This window comes from Cyprinodon variegatus, unplaced genomic scaffold (genome assembly GCF_000732505.1).
Source record: "Cyprinodon variegatus isolate N-32 unplaced genomic scaffold, C_variegatus-1.0 Scaffold144, whole genome shotgun sequence".
Taxonomy (NCBI): Eukaryota; Metazoa; Chordata; class Actinopteri; order Cyprinodontiformes; family Cyprinodontidae; genus Cyprinodon; species Cyprinodon variegatus.
Window position 1 is genome coordinate 237,956 of NW_015150597.1, and position 13,247 is coordinate 251,202.

The following is a 13,247-nucleotide window of genomic DNA, read 5'->3' on the forward strand; positions in this document are numbered from 1 at the left end:
TTATCCCAACATCCAAACATAAATTGTTTTCTACCAAGCAAACTTAATTTTGTTCTTCCATTTATTCAGTTATTCTGTCAATCCACTTCTGCCTTTCAATCTCTTGGCCCAACTATCCATCAATCCATTTAATGCACCATCTGTGCATCATTTGCACATTTATCTGGCCCTGCAGGCATCTATCCATCCACCTATTATTTCACAGAACATTAATTTTGCAGGTTAAAGCTTAATAAATAAATATTATAAAATTTATACATAAATTTATCTTTGAATAAGACCTTAAAAATAACCTAAAGCAGGACTTACAAGCTCAGAAAAGTGAGAAATTTTAATAAGAAAAATATGCAGGAGTCATTCAGTGAATAAAGGGGAAATACTGAATCAGAAAGAACAAAATGAATTTGTAAAACTAAAAGATTGTTAAAAAAGAAAAGGCTTATTAAAATGTTGGCTGATATATACAATTTTATTATACATTTCTTATTACAATCAATGAAGTGCATAAAATGCAGTGTATAAAATGACAACTTTAAAAATAGCATCTAAAAATACCCTGCATTTATCCTCTTTTCCTTTAGTTGTATAAAAAATCCCATCATAGGAGTTTACTTTAAATGTTACATTGAAAAAAGCAATCTGATGTGAGTGTAAAAAGTCTAAAGCTGGTCATTAAAGAAAGAAATGTGCTGAATTTAAAGATTATCTTCAGATAAAGGTAAATATATCAATTTGGAACAGTTATTCATATTAGAACTTCACAAATATAATAAAATACTAATTAAACGGTGCAAAAAGCATTTATCTTTTGGTAAACGTATTAAGGGAGGACAAAACAGCAGAAGGAAACATTCTAACTATCAAATGAACTCAGTTCATTGTGTTTTTTGGTCATTTTGCCTGTTTGTTGGATTTGTTGAGAATCTTCATGAGGTTTTTGGACATATAGTAAGGCTTCTGCAGGGATCCGTCATTACGCTCCAAGTCTTCCACTGTGATAACAGCAGTCAAAACAAAACAGGTTTTATTAGTCACCTTTAATAAACAGCAACCTATATAGGTATTTGGTCTTTCTGTAAAAAACATTTATAATTAATCTTTTAGCACAGCGGCCCTTTTCACAAAGGTTTACTATGTTTTCCACACTTGAAATATGAGAAACTGAGTTTTCAAAGAGAGTTTTCTCAACCTCTGATTTAGAGACAAACAGCATGAGTAGTTGGCTCATTAGAGGTGAATACAGCAACATAAAGAAAAAGGGAAACATGCATTTTGCAGAGGGGCCTCTACCAATTCCTTCTGCATTTCCCTCTATGCCTGAACTGCCAACTCTGTTAGAACCTGACCAGTGGTTTCACTTCACTGGTATATCCTCATTTCCAGTTTGCTTTGGAATGACGCCTCTTGGTTCAACTGCTGTTATGGCCCAAGTGATTCTGGTAAAATTTATTATGATAACAATAGTAATAAATTTAATAGATACTGATTTAATAGATCAGTAAAAGAAGTGAGTGCAATACATTAGGAGAGCATTTGGAAAGCAATTAAAAAAACTGGAGCTGTGCAAATTCTCAGTCATCTGGGTCATGGCAACTACAAAACGGAGGAAACTAGACTTTTGCTCAGATTTGTCTTTGTTAGTTCTGCTTGCGCTACGGGAATTTGTTTAGGTCCGAAGCACATTCCAAGTCAGATGCAAATTAAAGAGCAACCCAGGTATGGCTTTGGTGTCGAGTCATTTGGCTTGAGCAAAAGTCTGGTTTCCTTCAATTTAAGTCTGTTTTGTGGGTACAAAGAAAGGGTTTCAAGCCTGGTAAAATCCCCATGACTTACTTAATGTACTTTAATAAAAGTAGAAGCTTTTAATATATTGAAACAAGATTTGTTTTAATGCATCTTTATCAGCTATACCACTAAATGTGGAGCAAGCTATGATATGTTATTCTCCATTCTTTGTTGATGCCTTTGGAAAGATGAAATGTTGTCTGTGTTAATAACTGATGGCCGTGATGAAATTATGACCAGTTTACTTACAGAAGCAGAGGAAGAGAGTGTCAACACACATGTTGTACACGCTGAAGAAACCATGGGCTACGAGATAGCTGCCAAACACCACGGTCTGAAACAGAATAACACATGTCAACAAAAAAAAAGAAAAAAACACAAGTGGAAGATTTAGAAAGGAAGATGAAGACAAAATAAACATAGACTGATTAGTGGCTTACAATAATAGGCATCCAGTAGTAGTTCAGATTTTCAGAGCGAAATGTGTTGCCTGGGAGCTGAATCCGACCAGAGAAGAAAAAGAACGACAAAACACCTGAGGAGAAAAACCAAAACACATTCAGCTGTCAGATCTCCAGTCCCTTCAGCTCCAAATGAATTCTGAGGCCCCATGGAGGAGTTATCAATGTGCTCTAGTAACTTTAGTAGGCCAGCAACTCTTAGGAAAGTTTGCTACTGCTTAATGTCTTCACCATGTGGTGACCATTGGAGTCCTAAAGCCTCAGAAATTGCTTTTGTAGCTTAGCTGGTCTTATGTTAATGAATTTAATTTAATTACTTTAAATCAGGGCTTGAGTTGTTATTTTTTGAACCTTTTTTTTTTTGCCTACTCATGCCGTCACACTGATTCTATTTAATTAGTTTGACTTCACGTGTTTGGATGGGTCTTTTTCCTGTTTCACAATAAAGTTTTTAAGAGAGGGTTACCTCATTATCACAAAGAACCAAGTTAGTATAGATATCTATTTAAAATCTTTGGAGAATTACTTTTTAGATTTACTTTGGTTGTCGGTAGCTTATACTAACATTTGAAACATTGTGGTGGGAAAAAAGAAAGATATTACAGAAACCTGCATGATTTATTGCAGATTATTTTTGAAAGTAGTGTAAGCATGAGGTCTAAAAGCTACTTTTGCTCTCAAATGCAGACCTCAGCGTATGTAGCGTGTAAGAGAGCAAAACCTTTATATCTAAGCCTCTAAGAGCAGGAGCGGTGACTTTTCTGTAGCCACTGGTACCATGACACATGAACTAAGTTCATATCAGACTAAAATCCCCTCAATCTGCAGGGTTGCCTTTAAAACATCCTGAAATAAAGCTGATGCATGCTTGCAGTACAAGTGACCTCCTCACCTACTCCACCGACCACAAGCAGTTTTCCAAAGAACAGCAGAATGTCAGTCACTTTATCGAGGACCACCACCCTGTGAGATCAACCACAGTCATAAATAAAACTAAAAAAAAATAAGTCAGAAGCAACTAGAGTAAAATACAATGTAAAAATCCACAAAAAATAGGCAAAGTGGGTGAAATATAATGTATAACAGGTAAAGGATGTTACAGGAGAATTGCATAAAATGAATATGCCAGTGAAAATAGGTGGGTTTTCAGAGCAGATTTCAAAATGGTGGAAATGGGCTTATTGGATGATTTTAGTGAGACTGCAGCACAAACCTTATGATATTTCTCATGAGCAGACTGAAAGCATTTTTGGCAGAGACACAGAAGTTCTTCCCATAAACAGCAATCTGACAAGAAATGAATTGTTTATAAAAAATAAAAAAAACAGTTATTTGCGGTGTTATTTCTGAAAATATTGTTGGTCCAATGAAAATGACTATTTGTAGTGAGATCAATCTGTTTGATATTTAGACAAACTGTTCTATTACAGTCAGAAAAAGCTGCAGACGCAGTTCCTACCATAATGTAGGCATTCCTGTTGAGGAACTTTATGAACTTCTCCAGACACCAGAAGCAGCACTTCAAGCAGCACAGTAAGAAACGTGCACAAGGATTTTGTGCCGCTGGAGATGAAACATTACAGAAATAGAAGAAAATATCACTGTAATTGATCTTTGGTCTGAAAATAGTCCCAAATAAACACATCTCAATTTCTTATTAAATAACAATTACCTAACATCATTTAGTAACAGCAAATTAGCTCATGATATCATTTAGAAAGTGTCATGTTTTTTTTCTGATCAGTTATAATGCTAAGATGAATTGAAATGGACTTACACTTAGTCTTGTGGTCGATGTACTCAAGTATAATCCTCACAATTTGAACCAGAGTCAGGATTAAAGCACCAAATGCTAGAGAGCCCACATGGTACCTACAATAAAAGAAGAAACATTATGCCTCACAGCTGATATGCAAAGAAGTATAACAACTACACTGGGACACCAGTCAAACTTATGCATAGTACATCGATTTGCAAAGGCTTCTTAAAGCACTGTAAGTTTTAGCCACTAGGGACACTAGACCTGTAACTTCCATGTGTAGCGCCCAAGACACATAGACACAAGAACTCATATACTGGAAAATCTAAAATATGTCTGGACAGCTAAATGTTAGAACTGTTTTGTTGCCAAACAACAGCATTTAAGGGGAGCCCAGACTGCCCTAAAGCATCTCTCTAGGTCACACAACCCATTTAGCAACTCATTTAACACTCTCAATTTACATAGGTGTGTTTCTGCATAAGGCAGCCTGCACAGACAATCGACACACACATAGTGCTGTCTATTTACCTGAAAAATCATCTCAAATGATGAAATGGAGTTAAACGTTGGTGAAAACATACAGCTGCTTTAAAGTCTAAGAAAACACACTAATCTTTTTTTCTATCCCAACAAACAGGCAGACTTTATTGCAATAATTAAAAAACTAGATCAATTGTTCTTCAGCCTTTATGAAAGCTTCCAGGTTTCTTTTTGAACTTTGGCTGCTTTCTTACTACTTTTCTGTCCAGTCATTAACTTTTTGAAAACCTTTGGACATAATGAAGCTTTTTTATACCAACCCAGCTATAAGGAAGGATGGCTAATTCACACATTATTAACATAATTTTATTTCCAATTGAACATAATATTTAAGTGCATGAATAGTGGTGGTGTGGAGCTTAAAACACTTGATAAATTAGAGTCACAATATTTCACCCACAGGTAATGGCTTAGTTGTTGGAGGTGCACTCAGGCCTTTTTCAGGTGGTTATGCAAACATGTCTGTTCTTGGAAGCACAGCTTTCATGTCATGTATATGCCACTCCCTTGGTTTTAACACCACAGTAAAAGCTGAACACTGATACCACAGATACTACAAGGTTTAAATAAAAATACATCAATAAATACATTTGCAGTTAAGAGCAAAAATATAAATTATTTCTTGACAGTATCCGTTTTTGCAGAAATGGCTGACTTGGTGAACCCTACCGTCCTCTTATTACACACTGACTGATACAGGTTTTTTAGGGGTGATACCAGTAATGGTTAATCAGTCTGACCGACACCCAACATGGGCTGCCTATTTTTTGGGGCAGATTCTTTAAGTCAATATCATTTTTACTTCCTCCATTTTGAAGATAAAAATTAAAGAACAACAAACTATTTTTTAACAGAACTAAGATAAAGTTCAAACCAGATAGCAGAACGAGGGAGTGCAAATACATGCGTCTTACGTGATTTCAAATCATTGCTGCATGCACTAATGAAATGGCAGATACCGATACAAAGCACTAGTATCTGCCCCCCTCGATTTATCGGTCTGACTCAACACCCAACCGTCCATCAACACCCCATAAATATAGAGTAATACACTCCAAATTGACTGAACACATAAATCACGAACAGAAAACAGTGCAAACTTTAGAGATTAACTAATTTTGTCATCTCTGTTTGGTGCCAAACATTCGCCGGCGCTCTGGGACGTAAAGCCAAGGTACCAAAAAAAAAAAGGTTATAATGTTATTAGGTGAAGCTCTCCAATAAATTACAAAAAAATCTTTATTTATTCAAATGTAAAAATACTTAAAGAATATTTCCTTTACTTTCAAAGGATGATAATGTAACTAATCTAAAAGGAAATAACCACATTATACTTTCTTTGGTGCAGAAACCTGTATGACTTGACTTCAGCTCATCTGCATACCTGATAGCACGCATAAAGCTGGCACAGACTGGAAATGTGGGGATGTCGCCTGGTTTGTTGTAGGCCCAGTAATAGGAGGCGAAGGCCCCCGCCAGCGTGCACTGCCCCAGGGCGATGACAAAGTTCACACACCACAGGAAAGCAACAGCATTGTAAATCTGCAGGTTGAACATGTTCCTCTGGAAGAGACCCTCCTCGTTGTAGTTGATAAAGATGCAGCTGGCTGAAGGGCATGCAGAGTATTCTGATGAGTTGAAAGTCTGACAGGAAAAGCAAAGCAAAGATCTGTGAAGTTACTGCTAAAATTATATCCTGATATTACCGCAAAGAAAACAAGATAACATGTGTTCCAACCTGAGGGTCACAGGTCACAGTGCCGTTGATAGTCTCACAGCCAGTAATGGTGGAATTTAAAGCCACAACTTTGTAGACGGGCTCTCCTGAAGTTGCCAAGTATCTGAACATATCAATTCAGCAAAGCTAACACTGGAATGTGGATCATAAGGTGATGCTGAGCACTTTTGGGAATAAGCATTTTTCCTAAAAAAAAAAGTTCAAGGATACACAGCAGTGGCTCCCCAGTAGGCAACACACACCAGCAGCAGAACAAATGTGACCAGAGGGTACGTCAGCGAAGACATCATGTGACCAATTGCTCTGCAGAGGAAACATGTTCGGCAGGAGTTTATAGCTTTTTAATATGACCAAAATGGGAGGTTACTCAGGCCGAAATAGAAACAGACCAATTTGTCTCTCAGTTGCACCTGTTTTCTATTGCTGTTATCCATGTGGAGTCCATGGGAACATAAACTAAACATGGATAACAGACGAAAATCAACAACTTAACCAATGGTCTAACTTACTTGCTTGACTCCTGAATAAGAGCAATCGCTATCAGGATTCTGGTTCTGAGGAAGATGAGGGTCAGGAGAATGATGGCCTCCACCACAGAAAGTATTATCACTGAGGATCAGAATTACAGATATTATCCAGACTCCTCATCATTCACAGCTGCACAACATTACACCAAACATTACTAAATGTAGACATGATTTTCATTTTAGAGACCCATCTTTTTTCAGCATATACTATGAAATCCTGTTTTTTTTTTCTGAAGACCATTAATAGACTTGTTCCAGGTTACTTACCTGACTTCCTAAGTTACTAATTTTCATCTGAGCACATTCATGTTAAAATATCAAAGATTGCCCTCACTGCTCCAGACAAACACAATATGCATTAACATCCTGCTGTTTTTACAGTTTTTTCATTCTTTAAAACAACAAGATGCACACTGCTTTATCCTGAATATAAATTTTTTAACAACCAACAATAATGCAGTAAAGTTTGTGTATTTCGGCATGCTTCCATTTGAATTTCAATTTGCAACTGGTGCCTCTGAATTTCAATATAAAGTATTTCTACTCTATTTTTACTATGAAGAACCAGTAGCAACAACTGTCGGCTCTGTGTCAATTTAAGAGGATTGAAAAATCTTAAAAAGCTAGCCAGCAAACAACTTGTTTTAACTCGACATTTTTGTACTGGTATTTTCTATGCTAAAGCAAAAATTTTGATATGATGGTTTGCCATATTGATCAACCCTGAGTAGTCCATTTTATAAATCCATTGATCTCACAACCTTATGTTGCTGCTAACTGAAATAAATCAAAACAGAAGTCATATTTAGACATAAGAAATGCACAAAAGGATCTTACAAAAGGCTAGCCAGGTCTCTTGAACTTGCAGATAGACCTTAAAGTCTGTTGTAAAACCGACATCGTGGATGGTTGCAGAAGTTTGTTTGTAGTTATCATATTCCCAGTAGCAGTGCCATATCCCTGCAAGGGAAAAGTGGGAATGAAGCAAAATTTCTAAACATGTCTGAGTTGGATAAAAAAAATTTAAATCTTACTCAATACTTAAAACAAAAGAATCGCAACGCATCTCAACATATTCAGAGACTACAGCATCTTGTTAAATCTAGAAAAATAGATTAAAATTACGCTGGCAATAATAAAAAACAATTGCATTTAGACAGGATTCACAATCTAAGAACTCAAGGATTCGTCTAGTAATGAATCAGCTGAGGTTTTACCATAAGCACCAGCTCCCAGGAGTGCTATGATGAGCAGCCACACCATCACTGGAGCCGTGAACCTCAGCAGCAGCAGGAACAGCAGACTGACCAACATGGCTATCACTAAACCACTGAAACAGTAGCAGCAGGAAGAAACTGGTTAGAGACTAGAACAGAACCTGAGGGCTTTAAATATCAATCAAACTAAAATGCTTTATTTCACTAAAAATTGAAATAGGGTGCATATATGGATGGAATTACAGGGATGTCTATAACAAAAACACGTAGTAAAAATTAATAATTAGCCTTATCTAATGTAAATCTATACTTTATTTCATTCAGTACAATCTTATGGTTTAAAAATATTATCAGCACACACCATAGGTTTTTTATGGAACATTTTATTCTTATTTTTAATACTTTTTTATTGTTAGGAAGCTTAATTAAAAGTGTTTGTTCATATTTTGCACATGATGATGAACTGACAAAAACTCATGAAGCACCAGAATATCAAAGCAATAATCACTACAGGTTTTAGCATAACTATCTTTTTTTTTTTTTTGGTAATACTGATGTATAATTCAATCAGAGAAAATTAAAATGGCTACAAAAATGTTGAATGGCAAATTTTAGGCAACTGTCCTGGTCAGATATTATTGTATTTGTCACTTCTTCATTCAACTCTTTAGAAAAAGTTCCACACTGCAAGCTTGAGAAGATAGTACTTGAATAGATAATATGAAAAGCTGAAGTGTGACAAGAAACCTTCTAGGACATTGTCAATACACCTAAACTGACTGGAAGAGCATTAATTAGGGAGGGAGTCAAGGGGACCCTGGTAACTCTGGAGGAACTGCAGCGATCCATGGCTCAGGATGGAGAATCTGTTGGTAGGACTGCACAAATTTGGCTTTTGTGGAAGAATGATTAGAGAAAGTCTATTGTTGAAAAACAGCAGTAAGAAGTTTTTTTTTGTTTGTCTGTTTTCAATGTAAAGGACACAGCGACTGTCAGATGAGGCTAAAATTGACCTACGTATATGCAAGATGGTACATGGTGGAAAATTATTGCTGCATAGCACCTTGAACATATATCCCTATAGTGATCAATGCTGGTGGCACCATCATGCTGTGGAGATGTTTTACTTCAGGCAACAGAAGCTGGTAAGAGCTGTTGGTAGAAGGTTGGAGGTGCAAAGGACTTAAAGACTGGGTAGATTTCCATCTTCTAGCAGGACAACAAGTTTAATCATACAGCCGAGCTGTAATGGAATTTTAGTTCAGTTATGTTCAGGTATGTCAAACTCAGGTCTTCAAAAGCTGGGCCTTCCAACTTAAAGACATCTCTCTTGTCCAACAAACCTGAATCAAATGCCGTAATTACGTCAAGTTCTCCAGAGTCCTGCAAAGGACCTAATTATTTGATTCAGGTGTATTAAAGCAGAGACGCATCTTAAAGCTGCACCAGACCTCGAGAACTGGATTCTGACATACCTGGTTTAGATGAAAGTATAATAAAGGGTGAAAATGTCCTAGTCAAAGCCCTGACCTAAATTATTATATGTAAAATAACCTTTTTCAAATCACCTCACAATGATTTACTGATAGCTAAGTTTTTCCGGCTAGGCGCTCCTTTGGTTTAATAAAAAGCCCCCGCCACTGCAATAAAATAAACTACACTGTTCTTTGAAACATAGCACCACTACCTGTCAAGTGTAATTATTTCAAGTTTAACTATTTATTACTCTCTCTATTAATTAAACTGGCCCCCCTCTAGAGCAGAGGTCTTCAACAGGGGGTCCGTGACCCCTAGGGGGTCCACGGAGGTACTGCATGGGGGTCGCAAAACTTTTGGTTGATTCATATTTTTTTTTTATATATTTCCTCCTGAATTGAAATGTCTTTAAATCCACATTAACATGAATTCAACACACTGTAGTAAACAGATAAATGGAGGCAGAAGATGTCTTTTAGTCATCAATGCACACATTCAGCGACACACAGGAGCTCGTTCAAGCTGGGCACCGTTTCATTCACAACACCTGACCCATCAACCAGGAATCAAAATCAGACATACTTTAATAATCCCAGGGACAAATTACTTTAGTTACATTACTCCATCTGTAATAGAGTGACTATAGGACCAGTTTGATAGAACACAATTTCATACAATATATATAATTAGAGGGTCCCCGCTCCATCTGGTCATCAGTTTGGGGTCCTTGGTCTGGAAAACGTTGAAGACCCCTGCTCTAGAGGGCACCCCGCCCAACTTTGGGATTGAGTAATATATAGAGTCACATAAAATACAATGAAGCTCATGGCTGCAAATTTAGAAAACTGAAAAAAAGCCTGACGGCCATCGGTGTAGCCTCGCCGATAACTCACAGAAGAATCCATGGCCAGGCCGATGCAAAGTCTTCGAAGATCCGGATACCAACGTCCCTAGCACTGAAGCCATTTAATATGTCCCTAATGAAAAGTAAAAAGAAAAAGATAAGTTGAATTAAAGCTGCCACTCTTTCAAACCAAATGTGAGCAGCACTGAAGAAAGGACAGTTTCTATAAATTTGTGCTCTACTACACGGCAATGGCTTACGGGATATATTTTACCTCCACTACTATTCCAGTCAGACACAAAAACACACAAACACACAAAAAAATTTAAATATGACATTAAAAACTCAGCAAGATTATCAGGTTAAAAAAGTACAAATAAAAACACACCTTACACAACTTACATCTTAAGACAATGCTTTACAAAGACATTATAAGACAGATGAACAAACCAACCATCACCAATATGCTACACTACAGCTGATAAAAAAAAATAACTATTACCACTGACCCTGAGCTGGCAATGAAGAAATGGAAAAAAACAGCAGGGATGTTAAAGCCATGGTTTAACATTTGTTAATGTTTTTCTTTCAGTAGGGGCCTGCGTCTTACCCGGTGCCGTTCTTGATGAGGTTTGATGTCTCGTTAATTGAAGAGGGCAAACCTGGGACTTTGGAAAATGCATCAGGGATATTACCAAGTGCTTGGATGTCAGGGAAACATCTACCCAATGCTAAAACATGAGAAAAAAAGCACATTCAATCAGGCTGAAGCTTAAAGAGCCTAACAGGAAATAGACTTTTTAAGTTGGTAAAAGTGATAAATATTTAAACAAGCAGCAACAGTCCAGACGTATAATCAATAGAGGTCAAACATTTACTCACCTGGGGTTGTGGGCATGAAGAAAAAAGGACACAGCTCTTTGTTCACAATTTCTGCAACAGTCTAAAAATAGATCAGATACACTGTTTAAACTTTGAAACCCAGGATTAGGGCGTAACTGCAGCATCAAAGACCTAGAGCTTACAAAGTTGGTTGTTTCCAGGTCAATTGATGGAACACATATATTTTGCTCAAATACTTCTTTCGGTTTCTTTATGTAGTCCAGAGGTCCAACAGCCCAGAACTCTTCGGGACACGTTTTTACACAAATCTGCAGGTAAAGAAAGAAACACATTTTTTAGGTTTAGAAAATAAAACAGAATCTGTTAGAAACAGTGTGAAAGAGTGAAGTCTAGCAGCCATCTGTACCTGTGTGGTTGGGCACTGGAAACCGTTCAGGGCGGTTGCCATCACATTGACAGATGTGGCACATTTTAGGATATCAAAGTAAAACAGGTTCGGTCGATCTCTGAGGAGTAAAGGAATTTTTTTTTATGATTTATTGCTTTTAAGCACTGCTGCACCAAAGTTGACCTACCAATTGATTTTTCATTATGTAACATTACAACCACACATTTCAATGTATTCCAAGCAACTGTCCCCAAATGAAGTAGTGCATAATCATGAAGTCAAATTCTACATTTAATTTTTCTAATTAGTAACAAATAAAACATCAAAATGTGTGGCATCATGAATCTTCTAAGGGCCCTTCTATTGGTGCAGTGGCTTATCTGTAGCTGAGAGCAAGCGGCTGAATAAACTGATCAGGAAGGCCCGCTCTGTGATTGGATGCCCTCTGAATGCAGGAGGTGAGAAACAAAGGATCCTAACTAAATTAACAACTCTGTTGGATAATGTCGCCCACCCCATGCAAGAAGCTGTTGCAGAACTCTAGAGCTCCTAAATGCACCACGGAGCGTTATCACAGATCCTTCCTCCCAGCAGCTGTAAGACTTTATAACCACCGCTGTTCCCAACAACCTCACTAAATTGTTACACTCATGCTGATTTTGCACAGTCTATCTTCATTAAATACCATGCTGCTGTCATGTTGCACATCTCTGATGTTGCTGCTATTTTCATATATCTATTACTTTAAAAATCTCTCCATAGCTGTATATTGTTTTTTTTAATTCTCCAGGTGCACAGTTTTGCATTGCTAAAACACTTTAAAGTACAGTATCTTATTGATCACCTTTTAACTCTTCACTAGAATGTTATTGTCATACATTTTTCTAAGGTCCACATTTGTGCGACAATATATTCTATAACCTTTTTGCTACTTTAAAAAAACAGACTTTTCCCCGTGTGGGACAATAAAGGGATTTTATTGTCTATTCTATGCTAAATAGAGCCCATGTTTATGTCATTTCATCTATGATTAGTGACCAAACAGCATAATGGAGACCGAGCATCACAGCAGGCAGGTCGGGGAGAAAGTTAAAGGGTTGGAGGAAGGTTCAGGTTCATCTCCAACTGGCACTAAGCACTAAGATGTAGAGCTCCATTAGGAAAATGTGCCAGCAGGACAACAGCTGGCTGCACATTGAACTTTTCTGGCCTTGATGGAAGACTGTCTAGTAGGGAGCTTTCATGTTTGCAGTTTGCTAAAAGGCATATAGGAGTACAAAGAAAACACGTGATTCCCTGTTTAAAAAAGACCAAAACAAAACCACCAAAGCTGCAAAGCACTGATTTAGACTAGAGTATATTCTCCTGCTAGAATTCTGGACAAGTATTGAAAACTGCTCTTCAGAGATGCTCTCATTCTGGAAACAAGGGCTCTAGATGTGCAAAGCACATCCTCTATACTAGGAAAAATACAATTTTCTGAACCACAAAAGGTTTTTTTGTTTCCTTTCAAGGCAAGATTATTTCTGTTTGAGGTCAAAATAAAAATATAAACAATATTACAAGATTAAAGAAATAAGAAATTTTCCTAATTAAGGCAAAACCAGAAAGGAGAAGTCTCTGAACGATCAAAACTGGCAGAATTTAAAGTAAATAAAAAAAAAAA

The 13,247-nt window shown here is 37.0% G+C and overlaps 1 protein-coding gene across 2 annotated transcripts in view; it reads right to left on the minus strand.

Moving 5' to 3' along the window:
• Positions 1 to 890: 890 nt before the first annotated feature.
• slc44a4 (solute carrier family 44 member 4) overlaps positions 891 to 13,247 on the minus strand; it is a 29,364-nt gene continuing 17,007 nt past the window's right edge. The window contains exons 5-23 of one of the 2 annotated variants that reach the window (XM_015376939.1): positions 11,600 to 11,699; positions 11,376 to 11,501; positions 11,233 to 11,293; positions 10,961 to 11,081; positions 10,860 to 10,865; positions 10,400 to 10,483; positions 8,031 to 8,143; positions 7,651 to 7,773; positions 6,796 to 6,895; positions 6,497 to 6,589; positions 6,287 to 6,389; positions 5,933 to 6,192; positions 4,024 to 4,118; positions 3,706 to 3,809; positions 3,460 to 3,533; positions 3,139 to 3,209; positions 2,226 to 2,320; positions 2,035 to 2,119; positions 891 to 992 (exon numbers count right to left, since the gene is read on the minus strand). In XM_015376939.1, the coding sequence (XP_015232425.1) occupies positions 892 to 992; positions 2,035 to 2,119; positions 2,226 to 2,320; positions 3,139 to 3,209; positions 3,460 to 3,533; positions 3,706 to 3,809; positions 4,024 to 4,118; positions 5,933 to 6,192; positions 6,287 to 6,389; positions 6,497 to 6,589; positions 6,796 to 6,895; positions 7,651 to 7,773; positions 8,031 to 8,143; positions 10,400 to 10,483; positions 10,860 to 10,865; positions 10,961 to 11,081; positions 11,233 to 11,293; positions 11,376 to 11,501; positions 11,600 to 11,699 (1,915 nt within the window). In that variant the 3' untranslated portion in view covers position 891. The remainder of the gene's footprint in view (positions 993 to 2,034; positions 2,120 to 2,225; positions 2,321 to 3,138; positions 3,210 to 3,459; positions 3,534 to 3,705; positions 3,810 to 4,023; positions 4,119 to 5,932; positions 6,193 to 6,286; positions 6,390 to 6,496; positions 6,590 to 6,795; positions 6,896 to 7,650; positions 7,774 to 8,030; positions 8,144 to 10,399; positions 10,484 to 10,859; positions 10,866 to 10,960; positions 11,082 to 11,232; positions 11,294 to 11,375; positions 11,502 to 11,599; positions 11,700 to 13,247) is intronic. The other variant, XM_015376940.1, reaches the window with a different exon arrangement.